A 21,508-nucleotide genomic window follows, 5' to 3' on the forward strand; every position below is an offset into this window, starting at 1 on the left:
TGGATGGTTTAAATGCTTCTTTAACTCAAAGGCCCCCAGAGAATAAACTCAGTAGTGGAGTACTTGTCTAGCATAGCCAAAGCCACGGGCTCTGTCCCCAGCACCAAACTAAGCAAACAGAGAAGGCCTCTCAGAGACAGGGAGGGCTTACCTTCACTCCAGTAGCAGCTAGTATAAACAGCAGTGCATACCTTCTTGATCTGGATACATATTTACATGTGTTTACACATCTTGGGGCTTTAAAAGTGTACTTAATCTTCGATAACACCCACTTCTACTTGATCTTCAGAGAACTGAGAAATTGCTAGAAACAATTGACCAGTTGCACCTGGAGTTTGCCAAGAGAGCTGCACCGTTCAACAACTGGATGGAGGGCGCCATGGAGGACCTGCAGGACATGTTTATTGTCCACAGCATTGAGGAGATCCAGGTGAGGGGACTCAAACTCAGTATTCTTTCAGTTGGTATATATTTGTATATAAAGTGATGTGTTTGTTCAAGTATTTCCTGTACCAAGTCTTTAGTCTGCACTACCCTCTCCTAACCCCACTTCTGCCCATCTCCTTCCTTTTCTCAAATAGTCCCTCTTCTCTTTTCATGTCACAGGTATGCATGTATGTATGTGCCTCGGTATGTGTATAACACCTAGGTTCTGGGCTGCTAAGATGGTTTAGTTGGCAAAGGCACTTGGGCTCAGTCCTCACAATCTGAGTGCAATCAGCAGAATCCACATGGTGGAAGGAGAGAACTAACTCCCACAAGTGTCCTCTGACTTCCAGAGAGAGAGAGAGAGAGAGAGAGAGAGAGAGAGAGAGAGAGAGAGAGAGAGAATCTGTAAAAAGGGAAAATAAAAACCAGGTAGTGGTGGTGCACACCTTTAATCCCACCACTCAAGAGGCAGAGGCAGGTGAATCTCTGAGTTCAGGCCATCCTGGTCTACAGAGTGAGTTCTAGGACAGCCAGGGCTACACAGAGAAACCCTGTCTCAAAAAATAAAATAAAATAAACGAAACAAAAGGGAAAATAATAAGCATCTAGATTGAGGAAAACATTGACCTCTGGTTCACACAGTGTGCACACAAACATTTATGTAACCACATATGCACACATACAAAAGAACCTCCAAAACAGCACCCCTGCTTCCTGCCAACCTAAAGTATCTTACTTTTATATTTCTCCAGAGCATTCAATTAAATCTGTAATAAGACCTGCTGGCTTTGATGTTAAGAAGATCAGCTACTGTCAAGTACCCAGGACCCAGTTTATTCATAATCCATTTGTGGTGAATTTGAGATATAATAGAATATAAAGAAAACATACATTCATAATTCTCTTTCCAATAAAATTGATATGTCATGAGGGCTGGCTTTAGACAGTAAAGTGTTGCCTTGTGGGTACAAATTCGTGAGTTCATTCCCTAGCATCTACATTTTAAAAAATTAACGAATTGGACATCATATTACATGCTTGTAATCCCAGTGCTGGGGAAGTGCAGACAGGCTGGGACTAGCTGGTCAGCCAGACTAGTCTAATCAGAGAACCTCCAGGCCAGTGAGGCCTCCAGTCTCTACATACATATAAATACATATACAAAGTTCACACTAAAAGTCTGGGTGTGGTGGTACATGCCTGTCATCCCAGAAGCTGGGAGTAGAGAAGGAGAATCAGGAGTTCAGGGTCGTACATGACAACATAGCAAGTCAAAGCCAGTCTGGCTACATGAAAACTTGCCTAAAAATAAATAAATGTACAGTTGATGCTCCTGTCAGACTGGTTCTGTGCACTGTTCCCTGGCCTAGAGTCTGATCACTGCACACGAGCAGTTCAAGGCTACGCTGCCTGAGGCTGATGGGGAGCGGCAGTCCATCCTGGCCATCCAGAATGAGGTGGAGAAGGTGATCCAGAGCTACAGCATCCGGATTAGCTCCAGCAACCCCTACAGCACTGTCACCATGGATGAGCTGCGTAACAAGTGGGACAAGGTGGGCAGCTGTGGGCTGGGTGTGGGTTGAGGGAAGGACAAGATGAGCAGCCATGGGTTGGGTATGAGATTAGGGAAGGGTTAGGTGGACAGCTGGCTGTAGACTGGATATGTGATGGGGAAGGGTTGGGGGAAGCAGGAAGACCTAATTCAGCATCACCCTGAGACTTTGCTTCCTTCTGGGTTTTATAGATGTGTTAAATTGTCCTGTTATTTAGCAACTTCTAGGATTTGTGGGGAAAGAAAATAGAAGTTATTTTCTTTAAGGAAAATTTTGGCGAAGTAAATGTTGGTTGTGATATTAATACTGTCAGGGAAACATTTTCAAACCCTGGCCTGAGATGGCTCAGTGGGTGAAGGCACTTGCTGTGCAAGCCTGAGGAGCCAATCCCCAGAACCCACTTAAAGGGAGGAGAGAACCAACTCCATAAAGTTCTCCTCTGACTTGCACATGCGTGCAGTAGCATGTGTGCTCATGGAGCACATGTATGCATGCTCACACACTCACTTACACATGCACATTCACACACTGTTGTGCCAAGTGACCATAACTGGTTCTGCTGAATCCTGTGTGCATCTGATGCGCACATTCATAGATAAAGGAAATGCTGACTTTCAACCAGGGAAAGTGAAGGCGTTCCCACATTCAAGTTCATGATTCTGTACTGTGGTCCCAGCCTCGTGGGCTTGGTGCTGCAGGGAGAGAACTCCTAATGGAGGAATGGCCCTTATCCTTGGACAGATTCTTAAGTACCCTTGACTAAGCTGTTCTTTTGGTAGTCCCTCGCTGTCACAAGGTAACTGTTAGAACTAGCCCTTTGGGCGGGGACTCCCATTCCCCTCTGTTCCCAAAGCCTCTTTCCTTTTCCTCCCGCTTGCCCCTTCCTCCCTCTCCAAACCCTAGTGTCCTAATATCTGACGGTGAGCTCATCCTGTGGTCATTCCTATGAGACCAGAGCTGGCCTCTCACCCTGCTATCCTTGGCCTCTGACAGGTGAAGCAGCTGGTGCCCGTCCGGGATCAGTCCCTGCAGGAGGAGCTGGCTCGACAGCATGCTAATGAGCGTCTGCGGCGCCAGTTTGCTGCCCAGGCCAATGCCATTGGGCCCTGGATCCAGAACAAGATGGAGGTAGGTGGCATCCTTCCTGGAGCCTTCCGGAGCCTGGAATTGGTCCTGAGCTTCAGAACAGCAAGCACATCCCTGCCTTGTTTTCTGTCTGCCCCACATTGTCTGTGACCTTTGTGTCTCCATGCCAAAGGCTGTTGGGGAGGTTAGAGTGTAGGGAGAGGCACATTCCCTTGCCATCTCTCATCAATGGCAAAGCCCTTTCTCAGGTTTGGTCTCACCAGGAGCTAGATTTTTAAACCATCCATCTCTAAAGAGGGCAGGTGAAGACTCACACACGCTTCGTGTTTCTAGAACATTGAAGGAACAACAGTGTTGGAATGGCTCTGAGGGTCTGGCTTCATTTTATAGCTTTTCCACAATAGCTAGGAGACATTTTCTGTCTCCCCTCCGGGATAAAATGTCAACTTTTAGAGGTAGAAACACCTAAAATTATAAGAAATTCTCCCCAGTGGTCTGATAACCTGGCTGGCAGCTCTGCCGATGTCTGTCAGTCCGAGGGCCCCCAGCACCAGAGCGAGTCACTGTGCTCAGGACATGTCTCTACCCTTCAAGAGTGCAGCAGGACTTTCCCCACTCCAACTTTGCGTTGTGGTGGTTGATTTTCTTTCCCGTTCTCTAGACAGACATGAACTCCACCTAATTTTATCTTGTGATCTTGTCACCAATCTGTCTGGGAACATCTAGTGCCTTGGGCTGCCGGGTGTGGATATGGCCACTGGCACAAAGCCAGAGGCCCACTCTCTGTCTGTCTCCATGCTCACTGTCTGCCTCCAAGCGCCCTCTATCCACCCCCCACAAGAGTGCCCCCTCACTTTACACTGCTTGCCTCCTGCTTACCCCTGGGAGACTGCCCCCCTCACTGAGTGCCCCTCTTACCCCACACATAGGAGATCGCGCGGAGCTCCATCCAGATCACCGGGGCCCTGGAGGACCAGATGAACCAGCTGAAGCAGTATGAGCACAACATCATCAACTACAAGAACAACATCGACAAGCTGGAGGGTGACCACCAGCTCATCCAGGAGGCCCTGGTCTTTGACAACAAGCACACCAACTACACCATGGAGGTATGACCAGCGGACGGGCAGGCTGCGCTTTGCCACCGACCTTGACACCTTCTCAGCTTGTTTCCTCATACACATCTCCCTCTCTGTTTGTGGAAAATGCTGTACATGTGAACACTAGAGAGATTTATGTCTTCCTACTTAGCGGCTATGGAAGAGCACTGTGAACTGTTACAAGCACCAAACAATAGTTCATTGTCAACCTTCTTATTACTGCCACAGTGAGGTCATTACACTTCTTTGGAGAGCTTACCGGAACTTAAATTGTCCTCATTTCTTCCCATTGTGTTTTGGTTAGGTTTTGTTTATTTGTTTGTTTGTTTGTTTGTTTTTTGTTGTTGTTGTTGCTATTGTTTTTGAGACACACGGTATTATATGCCTCAAACGCTTCTGGATTTGACTGTGTGTAACTGAGAATTATCTTGAACTTCTGAGCCTCCTGCCTCTACCTCCTATGTGTGGTGATTATAGACAGGCCTGTGACACCATGCCCAATTTTTATTAGTTATTTTTTTAATTAGCATATAAAGTCAAGACTGTCCCCATTTCTGCCAGTATGGTTCAGTTTGATGTCCCTGGGAGCCATTGGGTATAACCCAGTGCCCATCCAGCTATTTGGTAAGTGGGAAGATGTCTTTAGTGACAAATAGACCACACGTTGAATGTTTAATCTCCATAGTGTGGGCTGGAGATACAGTTTCGTCATAGAGTACTGGCCTAGCATGTACAAGGTTCTAGCTTTAACCCCTAGTTCCAAATATATGAGATATAAATAAACCTGTCTTATTATTATGCAAAGGGCCTTTTTGTAGATTGTCATTTGTAGAATTCTGGTCTCACTTCTCAACATTTCCCACACTGTACAGAATCTTGCAAAAATTGAAAAAGTGGAAATGTTTTAAGTCTGGGAAAGTCAGGCTGGTGAGATGGCTCAGCAGGTAAAGGCACTTACCATAAAGCCTGACAATCTGAGTCCCAGAATCCATGGAAAGGTAGACGGAGAGAGCTGACTCCCAATTTTCCCTGTGATGACTGCACATGCACCCCCACCACACTAATGATAATAATAATAATAATTAATAAGATAAGTATAGAAAACCTCTCCCAAGCTGTGCTTACTTCCTGCTTGTTTGAGTCGCCCTCCTTCTGTGACAGTGGTGCACTAGCACCTGTTTGACCTAGTGATTGTTGGTTCTTCTCCTTGGTAGCATATCCGCGTTGGATGGGAGTTGCTGCTGACAACCATTGCCAGAACCATCAACGAGGTGGAGACCCAGATCCTGACAAGAGATGCGAAGGGCATCACCCAGGAGCAGATGAATGAGTTCAGAGCCTCCTTCAACCACTTTGACAGGGTACTGCTCTCTCTCTCTCTCTCTCTCTCTCTCTCTCTCTCTCTCTCTCTCTCTCTTTCTCTTTCTCTCTCTCTCTCTCTCTCATTGTTTGAAAGGCAGTTATATCTGGAATAACATGCATATTGTCATGTTGAGTCCTTAAAGTCTCATGGATCCAAGGCTGGCTTTAAGCTCTCTATGTGGCTGGGGATGACCTTGAACTCCTGGTCCTCTTGCCTCTACTTCCTAAGTACTGAGATGACGGCAGGGGTGTGCCATCGTGCCTGGCTCATCACTTCAAGTCTTGCTGCTCCAAAAACTTCACAAGGAAACTGAGTGACACTAAGGGAACTAGCTATCAAATAAGCAGTGGTAACTCCTGATGCCATGCCAAGTGACAGTGCATCAGGGCTTTTGCTTTATTTCCCGGGGCTGGGGATTTAGCTCAGTGGTAGGTGCTCGCGTAGCAAGCGCAAGGCCCTGGGTTCGATCCTCGGCTTGGGAGAAAAGGTTAAAAAAAAAAAAAAGTCAAAATCTACAAAACAAGATCAAACAAAAAAATAAGTGAACCAAAACAACAATGTAGCTTGCTTTGTTTCCTGCAGACCCTTTAACTGGGACACTATAGTTAATATCAAAGTTTAACTACACTACCCTTAGTGAAAGCACCTGCTTGGGCTGGAGACGTGGTTCGGTGGTGAAGAGGTCTCCTGTTCTTACAGAGGACCTGGGTTCAGTTCCTAGCACCGACACAGTGGCTCACAACCAGCTGTAACTCAGGCTTCTGACCTTTGAGGGCCCATGCATACATGTAGTGCACACATGTACATTCAGGCACACAAACATAAACATTAAGTAAATAAATAAATATGAAATATTTTTTAAATGTAGAAAAGATTTATTTATATTAAACATTGGAGACAAGGAAAGTTTTCTTGGAGTGTGTTGAGGCAAGAGATCAGATGTTTAGGTTACTTCATGTTCTCATTAACAAGATGGGACCTCGTATGATGGTACATGTCTTGAAACTCAGCATGAGAGAACAAAGGCAGGAGGATCTCTATGAGTTCCAGGCCAGCCTGGTCTACATAGTAAGTTCCAGCACAGCCAAGACTACATAGCGAGACCCTGTCTCAAGAAATAAAAAAAGAAAAGAGAAAGAGAGAGAAAAAAAAAAAAAAACAGTCAAATGGGATGGCAGGGCCATGGAGGCTATGGATGGAGAGCTTCCTTCAAAGGACGTCTGAGTTGCTGAATGTGATAAAGAGCAGGAGTGATATTACCAGAGTTGTGTTTCTGGAGAGGCTTATCAAGATGCTAGATGGGAATGTGTGTGTGTGTGTGTGTGTGTGTGTGTGTGTGTGTGTGTGCTGGAGTGAAGGTCTGAAACGGAGCAGAAGTCTGCAGAGCTTAATGACTAGATTTAAAGGCTGTGTGAGGGAAAAGTGATAGGCGACATAGTCATTCCAAATTCTGAGGGCAAGAGGGGAGTGCTCATGTGTCGTGTCCAGTAAGCCAACCCTCCTACCCCAGCAGTGGGAGGCCAGTTTCAGAGCAGAGCCAGGGAGTCTGCACATAACGATCTTTTCCAGCAAGAGACCATCTGAGACGAAGAGAGAGAGGTTCCCACCTACAGAGCTAATGCTCTAAAGCAGGTGCAAGAGCCAGAGCAGGGCACCATGGGAAGTAGACAGAGAGCGATAAGGCAGAGCGCGGGCTGCAGAGTGGCTGACACTGGGGAGGGCTAGACCCACAGGCCTGAGAGCCAACACAGGTTCCGTTCGCAGAAGACAGAACTTCTACATTAGCTTTCCAAACGGCCACTTCCTGAGTGAACAAAATCAACTGAATTACCAATAAAGTCGTATTGGTGTTTGAATGTTAGCTGTCTCCTTCACAACCCTGAGACATGTACAGAGGAACACTCCATCCTGCTCAGGATTTTGCATCAGCTACGATGTACAGAACTGAGACCATGTACCATTGGGTTTGGGGGAGAAGCTGAGCTTGCCACACAGATGAAGCCACTACACCGGGCCCTGAATTCCATTCCCAGCACTGCATCTGGACACTAGGTCCCAAGGCTGGTTGAGCTGCATGTTTCCAGCCCTAGAAATGTTTGCAGTATGTGCTGCTATCAGTAGGTGGCAGTGGTGAGCTCCTGACCCGCTCCTTTTGCTGCCTTTAATGTGGGTTCTCTTAATTTTTTTTTTTTTTTTTTTAAACTGAGGATCAAACCCAGGGCCTTGGCAAGCGCTCTACCACTAAGCTAAATCCCCAACCCAGGTTCTCTTAATTTTTAATTAGTCTTTCTGGCCCCTGCCTCCTCTCCTCTCCTCTCCTCTCCTCTCCCCTCCCCTCTCCTCCCCTCCCCTCCCCTCTTCTCCTCCCCTCCTCTCCCCTCCCCTCCTCCCCTCTTTTTATTTGTGCAGCTCTGAGGATCTCATGCATGTTAGGCTAGAACTCTTCCACTGACTTACAGCCCAGGCTCCTCTTCCCTGCTAAAAAGGCTATTTTATAATGTTCTTGTACCAGTGGCTTTGTCCTCCTATAAGTCAGGGGTGACCTCTGATCTTGGCCAGGGCACAGGTCAGTGGGCACTGGGTCAAGCAGACCTTTTCATCTTGTCCTTAACTGCCTTCTCTCTGTTCTTTGCATTTACACAGAGGAAGAACGGCCTGATGGATCACGAGGATTTCAGAGCCTGCCTGATTTCCATGGGCTATGACTTGGTAAGATACAAGCTGAGATGTTACCGAGGTCTGATACTGTATCAAGCCTAGATTGTGGGAAACAAATGATGTAATACTTTTGAATTGGTTCATTTTCATATCACAGGGCCATGGTTTTTTTTTGAAGATCTGCCTGTCACTACAGGAAAACATTGCTACAGTTAAAAATCCATTTTTGTCCAGTAACCAGCAAGGTTTCCTTATGGTGAAAGCATCAAGGATATGGGTTTTCCTGGAGATTTTTAAAAGCTTTATTAATATAATTTTCACACTCCACTGCAACCACTTAACATGTACAGTGGCATCCAGTATCCTGAGTCTTAAAGGGTGTTTTCCTTTAATATTTTAGAAGATAGAAGAGAGATTCTTAAGGGCTGGACATGATGGTGTAAGCCTTTAATCCCAGCTTTTGGGAGGCAAAGCCAGGTGGATCTCTTTGAGTTTCAGACCAGCTTGCTATACATTGAGAATTCCAGGCTAGCTAGAGCTAAACAGTGAGGTCCTTGTCTTTTTAAAAGAAGGAGGAGGAGGAGGAGGAGGAGGAGGAGGAGGAGGAGGAGGAGGAGGAGGAAGATGAAGATGACAGATTATAGTAATATATCAGCTAAGAAAAACCATACTTGCTGTGAGCTGTGACAGTCATGGTGTGCTCAGTTACCCTTTGAGGAGTTACATACTTATCTATTTTGAAACAGTATCTTGTTAGATAGCTCAGGGTATCCTTGAACTTGCTAAGATCCTCCTGCCTCTGCCTCTAACCTGGGGGTTAGAGTCCCAGCACTGCAAAAATAAATTAAATATATAAAGTTTCAAAAGAAGCCAGAAAACCAGGTGGGTTTTTCAGGTGCTGTAGTCCCAGCACTTGGGGTATCTTGTTGTGCAGCCCAGGTGATGATAGTTTGGAACTTATTTTGTACTCTAGGCTGGCCTCAAACCTACCATCCTTCTGCCTCAACCTCCTGAATAAAGCACTACTTTCTAAAGGTTTTTTTCAGTGTTGGGGACACACTAGTCAAATGCTCTGATACTGAGCTGTACTCCCAGTTTTGTTTTTGTTTGTTTGGTTGGTTTTTCGTGACAGGGTTTCTCTGTGTAGCTTTACGCCTTTCCTGGATCTCACTCTGTAGCCCAGGCTGGCCTCGAACTCATAGAGATCCGCCTGGCTCTACCTCCCGAGTGCTAGGATTAAAGGCCGGGCCACTGCCCGGCACTCCCAGTTTTTAAAGAGTATTTAAAATATGACCTGCTTTGATTCCCCTGGTAATTTAAACTAAGGAACAAGCACTATCCTACTTAATTACTCTTCCTAATTATGAAATGTAAATTAGAAGAGCAACATGGGCTACCCAGTGGACAGACTTCTGACGTGCAGGGGCTTCTGGCTTGATGCTACAGCAGCTTTAAAACTTGATGAAAATGAGACTCTGTCCCCCAGCAGGGAAGCCCTTTTTAGAGCGTGAAGAGAACCATGTGGAGGATCCTTTGAGTTTCTAAAGCTTGAAGCACTCACTGTCTCTGTACCTTCTCACCTTAGGGAGAAGCTGAATTTGCCCGAATTATGACCCTGGTTGACCCCAACGGACAAGGCACTGTCACCTTCCAGTCCTTCATTGACTTCATGACCAGAGAGACTGCAGACACGGACACCGCAGAGCAGGTCATCGCCTCCTTCCGAATCCTGGCTTCTGATAAGGTCCGCTTGGATAGATTTTCCTTTGTTTTAAAACTTCTTAAATTATCTTTGGGTCCCTGGGAGCAGTAAGTACACACAAACATGGCCTCGGTGTGTGTGGAGGTCAGAGGACAACCTCAGATGCCAGTCTTGCCCTCACTTTGTTTCAGACATGCGCGCACACAGTTCTCTCCTTCTGCCCTTTCATGGTTCCAGGGACAAGCAGCGTTCTCCAGGATTGTGCAGCCTTTACCTTCAGAGCCAATTCACCAGCTGGACATTTCTAATATGAATTAAGCAGGGGTTTATAGTCAGACAGACATTCAGGGAAAGAGTAAAGTTCATCCCAGAACACGAGTAGGTGAGGGCTTCTCACAGGAGAATTGCTATATGTGTGCTTTTAAAAGCTTTATCCTCAGATGTCAATCTTACTTTTTCCTTTTTTTTTTTTTTTTTTTTGATTCTTCAACGGAGGCAGCAAGAAGGATGGTTTATTGTACATGAGTTACACTTGGCCATGTGAGAGCAGAACCAGTCCAGAATGTCATAGGTCCCGGGCAGAAGGCGGGGAGACTGTTTGGGTTGTGCCGAAGGCAGTCAGGTCTCTCAGGTGGTCTCTGCGAGCAGAAGGTGATGTTCTAGCTCCACGGAGACTTACAGCAACAGTAGCACACTGTCCCAACAACTTGTCCCGGCATCCCGGCCTTCGGCCTCCCTTCCTTCTGCTCCTCCGGCCTTGTGGGTGCACAGGCTGGTTTACTCAGACCTCTGCCTTGTCTTTCTTCTCCTGCTCTTCTGCCTGTGCATCCTTTTCTTCCTCCACTTGGCTCTCACAGCCCAGGAGTTTCCAGGAAGATGGCGCTAAGGCCAAGAGCAACCTTACTTTTTCTTTAAGAGACTTTTTTTTCCTAGCAGTTTTTTTCCCATATTTTTGATAGACAGAGCTTGAAAGGGTCTCTGTTTTCTAAAAACACCAGTTATGTGAAGTCAGATGACTCACTCCTGTGTTCTCCTCAGTGTATGATGTAAACCAACTCTACCTGTGAGGTGGTAATGTAGATCAGAATGTTTATCACTCACATTTGAGAGAAATATTGGCAATAATTCTTCATGTGCTTCTACGAAGCATACTGAATTTCCTGCTGGCCACCTTGTAGACTCACCCTATACAAACCCAGCTTTTGTTCATCAGTTGGTACAGTGGGTGGTAGAGGCCCTACCTGTAAGCCTTGCCAACATAAGAAATGTGTAACTATTGATGCCTTATAGTCTTGTGTTCTCTGTATTTCACATGTGCCCCTTGTGTGTGTGTGTGTGTGTGTGTGTGTGTTTTTTTTCCAGCCCTACATCTTGGCAGAGGAGCTTCGCCGAGAGCTGCCCCCAGATCAGGCCCAGTACTGCATCAAGAGAATGCCTCCGTATTCAGGTCCTGGCAGTGTTCCTGGTGCCCTGGATTACACAGCCTTCTCCTCTGCCCTCTACGGGGAAAGCGACCTGTGATGCTGTTTCTGTAATCCTGACCCTATCAGAATGCAATAAAGGCTGAAGTATAGGTTGTTTCCTGGAAACCTTGACAAATTTTCTTAAGCGATGTGGTGGTGCACGTTTACTCTCTGCACTGGGGAAGCAGAGGCAGGCAGATGTCTGTAAGTCAAGGACAGGTCTGGTCTACCTAGCCAATTCCAGGCCCACCAGGGACACATAGTGAGACCCTGTCTAAAATACAAATAAACAACAACCACCACAAAAGAGAGATTAGAGCGAGGGAGGGGCTAAGAAGAAAGGTAGTCTGTAAAGTGCTGGCCATGAGCACCAAACCTGAGTCTGGTCCTCAGAACTTACACTTAAAAAAGAAAAGAAAAAAAAGATGGTTCAGCAGGAGGTAAAGGCACTTGCTGAAAAGTTTTAACAATCTGAGTTTGATCCCTGGATCCTAAGTGGTGGAAAAAGAGAACCACAAGTTTTCCTCTGGCATTCACACACATATATATTCACGTGCACCTGTACCTATAGGATCATGCACATGCTCAGATAGTTCTCTGTAATGAGTCTTTCTCTGTCCTGCCCACCAGCTCTCAAATAATGACATGGAGACTTACTATTAATTATGAAAGCTCAGCCTATAGCGTAGGCTTGTTCCTAAGCAGCTCTTACAACTTAAATTAACCCATTTTATTAATCCATGTTTTACCATATGGCTTTTTACCATTCTTTAATTCTGTATGTCCAATTCCCTCCATATTTGGTTGGCATCTCCCCTGTGCCTCAATTATCTCCTCCTACTTCTTCTCTCTGCCCCAAAGTCCTGCCTATACCTCCTGCCTACCTATTGGCCATTCAGCTATTTACTAAACCAATCACAGCAGTATATCTTCACACAGAGTACAAATACCCCACAACATACTCCTTACAGCTTGTCCTTTCCCAGCCTACGTCAGGCAGAAGCAATTTCAGTGCTGTGTGATGTAATAGTACTTTACCCATGGGTTTCTCTCTGAATTTTTAGCTACATGAAATCAAAGGGTTGGTAGGTTTGTTTCTTTGATTCAGTGAACCAGATCACTCAAATACTGTGAAAACAGGGTGCTCTCAGTACAGAAGTGCCTGGGGGTGTGAAAACCAAAACATTCAGGATGCATGACTGGGAGAAGCAATCACAAACTGATACTCTGAAGGTCTGGTGAAGATTTGGTGTTTAAAATAAATCTTTATGCCGTTTATGTTTATGTGGTTATCCTTGGGAGGACTTGTTTGGGATTGTAGCTTTGGATTTTCTTATCCAAAGATCAGCTGGACGACTTAAATCTAAGTGATTCTGTCATGTTGTCAGTGGAATTGGAGATGGGCCTGCCAGTGGGAAAAACAGATTGCTCAAAATATCTTTAGTATTAAAAACTTTTTCTTGAGACAGTGTTTATTTGTAACTCAGGCTGGCTTCAAACTGGCAACCTTCCTGCCTTAATTTCCAAATTACAGAGCGATTACAGGTATATGTCAATATGGCCCCCCTTTTAATAATTAAAGCAAAACTTTATGTTGTTTTTTGAGTCTCATGTAGCCCAAGTCAACCTTAAACTCATTATGTTCCTGAGAATGACCTTGAACTCCTGATTCTCATGCCTCTGCCTCCAAAGTACTGGGATTACAGTGTGTCACTAAGTCAGGCTCATTAGATTTTAAATTTTATTTTATTTATTCTTTTATTGCAATTTAGTCTATTATGTGTGCATGTGGCCATGTGCATGTGGCAACGTGTATGGAGGTGAGTGGACAACTTCTGGGATTTGCTTCTGTCCTTTTACCATGTGGGTCCCAAGGATCCAACTCCAGTTGTCAGGCTTGGTGGCAGACACCTTCACCTCCTGAGCCATCCTGTTGGCCTTCATTCATATTTTTGAATAATTAACTTTTACTATGTAATGTGTGTGTTTGTGTAGGTAAGTGTACATGGGTGCAGGTGCATGAGAAGGCCAGGAGTGTTGGATCCTCTGGAGGTGGAATCGCAGGCAGTTGTGGGCCACCAGACATGGATGCTGGGAACTGAACTCTGGTCTTCTGGAAGGGCAGTGAGTCTCCTTAACTGCTGAGTCATCTCTTCAGCCCTTTCCGGTTAACGTGTTTGAGGCAGAGTTTGCAGTCATCTTTTCACTGTGTAGGACAAGACAGTCTGACTTGTGGGGGAAATCTTCCTTGGCACTGGAGGTAATTGCCAGAGATGGAGGTGGAGTCAAGAAGGAAAATGAGGTGTCTGTCGCTGTCTCTTGATTCCAGATGCCCAGAGCTCTTTATGTCTAATGCGTTGTTCTTAAATTAGGAGCTGGCAACAGCAGTTCCCAATGACACAAGAAGGCTGCAGTCTAGGGTCACCAGGTGGAGCTCTCGTGCCTTAGCAGGAGAGGGCTGCCTTTCTGTTCTCAGTTACAGGAGGTAAGGTTTCCCCTCTGGCCCTTTGCACTCCTTTGCTACATTTCTCCTGAGAGTAAATAGCACTAAAGGTCGGGGCTTCACCTCTTGGATGGGACAGTGATTCATAGCATGACTCTGTCTGGGTCTAGCCCCACCCCTCAAGGACATAGGACATCATCTGTGCTCCCCACTGGTGTCTTGGTCTAGTCAGTGTGCATTCAATTTTCCAATCCTGTTGTCTAAAGCTATATAACTTCCCAGAATTTCCATCATGCTGACAGCTTGTAGCAAACAAAGTGGGAACTCCTGTGAAATGTTGGTTCTTAATGATCAGGAAATGAGCTATAAACAAACAAAAACAATTGCAAATTGCAATTAAAGTGTGAGTAAAGAGGCAGCAAAGTGCCTACTAACTGTGTCTGTTTCCTTGCCTTTGATGGGTTGCCACAGCCAGCTGGAAATTTGTTCTTTCCTACTTACCAGTGTGTGCTGATAATCTCACTGACCTTTCACCTTGGTCCAATTTCTTCGTTTGCTTCATAGTTAAGTAGTTGACAGTTTGAAAATCTCTGAAATACTTGAACCTTTGAGTTTAATACCAGATGCTTTTGGGGTGGTGTATAGGTAAGTTTTTGACCGTTGTGTTTGAAGCAGGTGCTATGCTCCAACTGGAAAGGTAAAGGAGAGCCCTGGGAAGTTATTCCTCATCACTGGGTACTTCTGTTTTAGGGTGGCCATGGGTACCATCCCCCCATTTTTTTTTAACCTCTCTACAATATTCAGCAAGAGATTGGATCGGTACTATCTAATGATAAGTGAGGAAGGGAACTAAGCCATGAAAAACAATAAAATGTTTATACTGTCATCCTAGAAGTTGTTTTTATTTCTGATCATGAGTTATCAATTAAACTTGTTAAAGAAAAAAAAAGCATCTCTGTTTTTGTCATTTTAAAGGACACACAGGCAATTTGGTTAGCTGTAAACAAACTTCTCATACTTGAATCATTCATTTGGTGTTGTGTTTGCCTCTTTCAAGGAGTCAAGACTGGTTGGGGATGTGGCTCAGTTGGTAGAGTGCTTACCTAGCATACATAGAGTCCTGGGTTCCCAGACCCAGCACTGCATAAACCAAATCCGGTGGCACATGCCTATAATCCTAGGATTCTGTAGGTGGAAGGAGAAGGATCAGAAGTTCAAGTTCATCCCTACCTATACAACTTGGAGTTCCAGGATAGCTTGGGTTACAGGAATGAGACTTTGCCTTTAAAAAAGAAGGATGAGGAATGGGGGGAACTTGTATGGAGTATGGAGTAAACTTGAAATGGGGAATTGGAACAGACCACTGTGGGGTGAGTGGTGCATGAGTAGGAGGAATGTTTAAACAGTAGGTCAGTTCAGAATTCTCAGGAGATTACATAGTTGTTAATTGTCCATATACCCAGTTTTTACTTCTAGGTTTCACAGTATGAAGGGCTGGGCTGTGACTTGGACATCTGTGTTTTTATAAACTCCACAGGAATTCTGCATAATTCCCAACTGAGAGCCTGTGGCTTAGAGCAAAGATCATTTAGTCATCAAAACCCCTAGAGATTAGAAAAGCCCTCACTGGAAAGGTTAATAGGAAGTTGGACAGCAAGAGTGGCCAGGCCAAATCATTGTGTTGTCTTTTTGGCAGAATAAAAATGGTTGAACATAGCCAGACATGGTGACACATGACTCTAAGGCCAATGCTTGGGAAGTAGCGTCATGAGAATTAGAAGTCCAAGCTCATCTTTAGGGAGTCAGGCTATCTGGGTCTATATGAGGTTCAAAACAACTTCCCATCGCAGCAGTTTAGGCTTCTCTACTGAGAAAACCAAGGGGAAGAGAATGCTTGTGAGATCATCAAGGGACATGCACTACTCCTCTTGCATGGTTAGGAACTTCCGGGAAGGGAAGCCAAACTGGCAGGTGGGTAGGAAGTGGGTTGCATGGGCCTTTGCAAGACACAACCGGAGAAAAAGGAAGATTGACTCTGTAAACAGTGGTTATGCAGGAAGGCAGAAAGTCTCTATGAATACACAGCATGATCCAGGAAATGGTGTTATGGTCAGAACTTAATTTAAAATGGTTGAAATGAGGATAGGGATTACTAGGAAAGGGGTTCAGAGGCTAAGACCTTGACCCAGGAGCAGGCCCTGGGCTCCACTGGAAAGAAAACAAGGACAGATTAAACTGGGTGCACAGAAGTTGCAGAAGCAGACTAAAATCTGTGCCAGAAATGGACTTTTGGTTATTTGTATTTGGTTTTTTGAGGGGGGGGGGTTCACTCTAATGAAAGGTAGTTTCCGATTCAGGGTGGTCTTCCTGACTCAGCCTCCTAGGTACAGAAAGGGATTTGTGTAAGAGTTTCTCTGTGTTGTGTAGCAGTTTCCTCCAAGAGTAAAACCTTTCATCTTGGATGGAAACTTCTTAAGTCATAAGACACAAAGGGAGAGCAAAACAAAAGGATATTTTCTTAAGATTTATTTTTTAATGTATATAATTATGTGAATGTTTGGCCTGCTTGTGTGTATGTCTACCACATTCCATGTAAGTCAGAAGGTGTTGGCTCCCTTGGAACTAGAGTTATAAACAGTTGTGAGCCACACTGTGTGGGTTCTGGGAATTGAACTCAGGTCTTTCTCAAGAGCAACCAGTGCCCTTAGCCACTGAACAATCTCTTCAACCCCACATCAAGGTATTTTTACACTGGATTTTTACACAAGCAGGTAAAACAACAGGGTATTCTAGGGGAAGTTGAAACACTCAGTCCTGTAGGGAGGCTTCATAAGGAGAGGAAGTAAACAACTCAAAATAGCTTCAGGAAGTTCCTAAAACTGACCAGATTCACCAGGCCCCTCCTTCCCCAAGAGAATGTAAGCATTAAAGACTGACAGGAGTCACTCTTAAAGGAGCCAATCTGTGAAGAAGACTCAGACCGCCAACCAGCCTGGAAGAGGCTCAGCCCAACTGAACAAACCATTTGGAAAGGACACTCTACAGCCTGTTGAGCTATCTGCAGGTTGGGCAGTGGGCTCCAGATTTCCAGTTTTCATAAGATGTCTCTCATGCTGGGGTGGACATTGGTGATGCAGTTGTCTTTAAGTCATTTCTGCTCCTGTAAGTAACCCCTCACCCATATTCCTACAGGTAACCCCAATAAAATTCATCAGTTCACCAAGTTGAACTTTGTTGTATTATCCCTTCTAGGGTGAGTAGGTGCGTGCGTGCGTGCGTGCGTGCGTGTGTGTGTGTGTGTGTGTGTGTGTGTGTGTGTATTGTGTTTCCATAAGAAAAGTCTTATCTCAAAACTGAAAGGATCAGTATCTCTCAGGACACCCCCAAGACCAAGTTATCAGCACAAAGGAGATTTATTTGTCCCAGAGGGACAAAGGGCAGGGAATAAGAGACAAAGACAGGAGGTAGAAGATGATGCAGGAGAAGGGAACAAGGGAGCGGGTGCAGGGGGGGGGGTATTAATTCCAGAGGGGTACAAAGGACTGCCTCTCGATAAAGAGGAGACAGACTGGCCCATAGGTAAAGTGGCGGTTTATAAAGGTAAAAAGGAAACCTTGCGTTAGAATTGAAGTGTTTACTTTTAATTGGGCGTGTTAATTAGGTGAGCCAAAGGGGGCCTTTGATTTCTGGACTTCAGTACTTCTGGACTTTGGTAGTCAGCCTCAGGAGGAGGAAGTGGCCAAATAAGGGAATGGCCCTTGATGGTTAGCTTTAGGAATGTAATCTAGGGGTTTTTAGCAAGGCAAAGGAAATGGGGGAGAAGGACAAGACTTGCCAGAGCCGTCTTTGTCATGCTTGAGCTGGCTAGAGTCCCTTCAACAACAGTGTAATGACAGTGTGTCTGTATCTGTGTGTGTTGTATGTGTTGGTGCATGCAGATGTGTGTACCTGTGTGTATACATACAGAGGCCAGAGAAGGACATTGGGTGTCGTCATTTATCACTCTCAGCCTTATGGTCTTGAGTCAGGGTCTCTCACTGAACAGGAACCTTTCCACTTTGGCCGGGCTGCCTGGTCAGCAAACTCTTCTGATCTACCTGTCTCTGTCCTCCAGTGCTGGTGTTACAAGCAAGGGCATCCACTCCCAGTTTGTTACATGAGTGCTGGCGTCTTCATGGGAACTAGGGTCTTCATGATTGCACAGCAAGTGTTAGTTACAAGTGTTAGTTACTCAGCCATCCTCTGGTGTGGGAGCCCACTCCCACCTTTTGAAGGGTTCTTAGGTAGAAGAGAAAGGATTTAAGAAGTGCTAGATAGAAAGAGAGACCTAGATGCTGAGAAGAAAGACAGAAACATAGGATGGCTTCAAAGTCATCTTTATCTACATAGGGAGTTTGAAGCTGGACTGTAATAGGCTCTGTCTCAAAACACAAAACAAAACAAAACAAAAACTCCAACAACAATAAACAAAACAAATAAAGTGGAGATGTAACCTTAACTTAAAAATCCAATTCTTGAGGAAGTCACAGAAGAGTAAGGTGTAGAAATTCAAGATGCCATAACACACACACACACACACACACACACACACACACACACACACACACACACAAGCCCCCTCTTGCTCCTTTTCTCTGCCTTTGGGTGAGTGAAGAAGTGAACAACTCCTCTGCCTACATGACTGCTTCCAGGGTGTCCTGCCCAAGCCTGTGGCTCAGTACTGAGACCAGAACAGGGAATGTCACTTGGCTTTCCTTGGTCTTCATAAAGAGCAGGGACATGTCCCTGGCAGCTACTGAAATGTCACATCTTGTTCCTTTCCCCGGGTCATCAAAACAGGGCTGTGGTTTGCTTTCCAGTCTGCTTTCCACAGTGCTTCCTTCTTTATAATTGTGTCTGAAACCAGTCTAAAACTTAATCAGGAAAGCTGATTCCCAGAGGCAGTCCCGCTGAGCAGTGAGCATGCTAGAAGGCCATCCTGCATGCTATCTCTGCTAGGCAAGCTGAGAAGAGTTAATGACTAAGATGCTAAGAACTTTTTTCTATGGTGGGCTGTTCCTTTTTGAGACAGGATTTCCTAGGCTGCCCTTGGAGTTATGGTGCAGCTGAGGATGACAGATGACCTAGAACTTAAGATTTCCCTGCTTCCATTGCCTGAGTGCTGGGGTTCCAGGCATTTCCCACCACTCTAGGTTATGCCTAGACCTCTTCTGCCTAGGATTATGTTGCAATTTGATCATTTTAACTGTATATCATCTTCTGTGAAGGGACAGAAGACAGTATTGCTGTTTCACTTAATTCTTTTTTTTTCTCTAAGTTTTCTGAGACAGGGTTTCTCTGTATAGTTTTGGTGCCTGTCCTGGATCTCGCTCTGTAGACCAGGCTGGCCTCGAACTCACAGAGATCTGCCTGGCTCTCCCTCCCAAGTGCTGGGATTGAAGGCATGCACCACTGCCGCTCGTCACTTAATTCTTATAAACTCATCTCTAATGTAATATTTGTTCCTTAAAGCCAAATGGGCAAAACACTAACTCAGTTTTGATTGTTGAACATTTTTTCACTTGGGATATTAAAAAGTTTCTTTCTTGGGTTATAAGAGATTTTGTTATCAATGTGGCTTCAATTTAACAATCATTTCTAATTTCCCTTTGTTTACTATGTAAATTTGCAAAATTCAGTGATAAGCCTTTGAAAACTGTTCTCAGGATGGTTGAACCCTCAGCATGCTGGAGGAGGAGGAGGAGGAGGAGGAGGACTGGTCTGAGTTTCAAGGTTAGCCTGGGCTACACAGTGAGGTTTGCACTCTGACCTACAGAGTGATATCCCATCTCAAATGACCTTATCAGTACCTTTCCCTCCTTATATGTCCTTTCTAAAGGCAAGAAGAATTAGTAGTTATCAAATTCTGCTCTTAGTTCTACATTTAAGCTGATTAAGTTCTGTGAACAACAGTTCCCAGAAGCTGCACTGTCAAACCAAACCTTCTGTAGGCTGATTAATTCATTAGAACTTCAGTGATTGTGGAGAGTGTGGAATGTTGCAGATCCACAGTGTTCTTAAATTTATCTTGGACTACTTTAGCCTTCTTCTTCTTTTTTTTCCAAGGCATGGTGGTTTCAGGATATTTGATCACACTGTGAAACTCCGATTGCGTTAATAAAATTAACCTTGGATCAGAGGGCAGAGCCAGTAACTAGTTGACAGGAATTAGTTATAGAATGCAGAGGACCCAGGAAGATGGATGGAGAGATACACAAGAAAGCAATAGGGAGGGACTTAGAATCTTGGATATTTCTGATTTGGGACAGGTGGAGAGATGCTCTCTTGCTGGGACTCTGGCTGAAAAGGAAGGTTAGCTAGTTGCTTCTCGGCCTTTCTGATCTAGCAGGTTTTCACGCCAACATCTGACTCCTGAATCTTTATTGGTAAATAGAACATTTAGATTAAAAACAACATTTGGCATCCAATGTATGGGTATTGGTGATGTTATTAAGGCCACTTCAAGTAGTTAAAAGGGAGGTTTATTTTGTGGGGTAACTTACAAGTGAAGGGATAGGTAACAGGTCTGGGAAAGGTGTGGCGCAGTCTGGCGGTGTTCTCTGGAGAACTCTGCTCAGTCTTCCTCCAACATCCAGGGTCCAGGAACCAAGAGAGCTGGTCCATCTGGATCTTGGGTCTTCAGGGTCCTCTCTCGGCCCTGCCTTGTAAGCATGGCAGTTACCAAAGCCTCAATGGGGGTTGGAACTTCCAGATCAAAGCTGGAATGGCTACCCACTACATCTCCCCCTTTTATCTAAATAAAAAGGTTCTAACTTAATACAAGACTATATACAAAGGAATGGTTATCAAATATTGTCAAGGAGTAATGAGTGATAATGACCTAGATAAGATGGAACTACAACCAATGTGAACAATATCAAGCAAAAAACACATACTAAAATCCAGAGAAGTCTAGAGCATAGGTAAATGGCATGTTACAAAGATTATTCCAAAAGGTGTCCTATCCTAAAGAACCTGAATCTAATACTCAATATGTTCTATCTAAGATATTATATATATATACTAAGTTGTAACTATAACTGCTAGTCTTCAATCCCATCAAAGACCTGAGGAGGAATATAATGGTACCTGAGAAATGGAAGATGGATGCAAGCAACTTTTGGGAATCTTGCAAGAGTAGACAGAGACAGCAGGCAGCCTGGATAGTCACCTAATGTTTTTCAGCATTGTTGGTGCATTCCAATTGTCTACAGGCCTAGAGTATCTGACAGACCATTTTCAGAAGCAAGAATTCTGAAAGACCATCTTACCCGGTCTTGGCAGAGTTCAGAAGTCACTTTTTCTTGTGTCCTGCTTGTCCAGAAGGACAGCACTTGTATTGTCAGCAGTTGAGGCAAGGGCAGTTCTGTGTCCAATAGGCCATTTTGTGCCAAGAAGACAAACTTCCAAATGGAAATGTCTTAGAAGCCCAATGTTCTCTCAGGATTAAATTGGTGCTACCAGGAGCAATTGTGTCTCACACCAACAGAATTCTAAGTTATTTAAATGCCATATTCTCTAGGTCTATGAAGTGTTTGAAGATGACCTGTCCATCCAACCTATGTATCTGTAAATCTGGATAACCTAACTAACATAACTATAGAGATGACAAGCATAGGTGACTTTAAATCTATAAGTCTTATCTACCTAAATAACCTAAGGACTAAGGCTT

At 44.7% G+C, this 21,508-nt stretch overlaps 1 protein-coding gene across 2 annotated transcripts in view; it reads left to right on the top strand.

The window, feature by feature from the left end:
* Positions 1-11,794, top strand: part of Actn2 (actinin alpha 2) — a 73,756-nt gene extending 61,962 nt beyond the window's left edge. Inside the window, exons 14-21 of one of the 2 annotated variants that reach the window (XM_036187852.1) lie at positions 290-430; positions 1,800-1,982; positions 2,976-3,110; positions 3,998-4,177; positions 5,383-5,529; positions 8,175-8,240; positions 9,775-9,933; positions 11,254-11,480. In XM_036187852.1, the coding sequence (XP_036043745.1) occupies positions 290-430; positions 1,800-1,982; positions 2,976-3,110; positions 3,998-4,177; positions 5,383-5,529; positions 8,175-8,240; positions 9,775-9,933; positions 11,254-11,412 (1,170 nt within the window). In that variant the 3' untranslated portion in view covers positions 11,413-11,480. Of the gene's footprint in view, positions 1-289; positions 431-1,799; positions 1,983-2,975; positions 3,111-3,997; positions 4,178-5,382; positions 5,530-8,174; positions 8,241-9,774; positions 9,934-11,253 lie in introns of both variants that reach the window. The other variant, XM_036187853.1, reaches the window with a different exon arrangement.
* Positions 11,795-21,508: the final 9,714 nt, after the last annotated feature.

This window comes from Onychomys torridus, chromosome 5 (genome assembly GCF_903995425.1).
Source record: "Onychomys torridus chromosome 5, mOncTor1.1, whole genome shotgun sequence".
Lineage (NCBI taxonomy): Eukaryota > Metazoa > Chordata > Mammalia > Rodentia > Cricetidae > Onychomys > Onychomys torridus.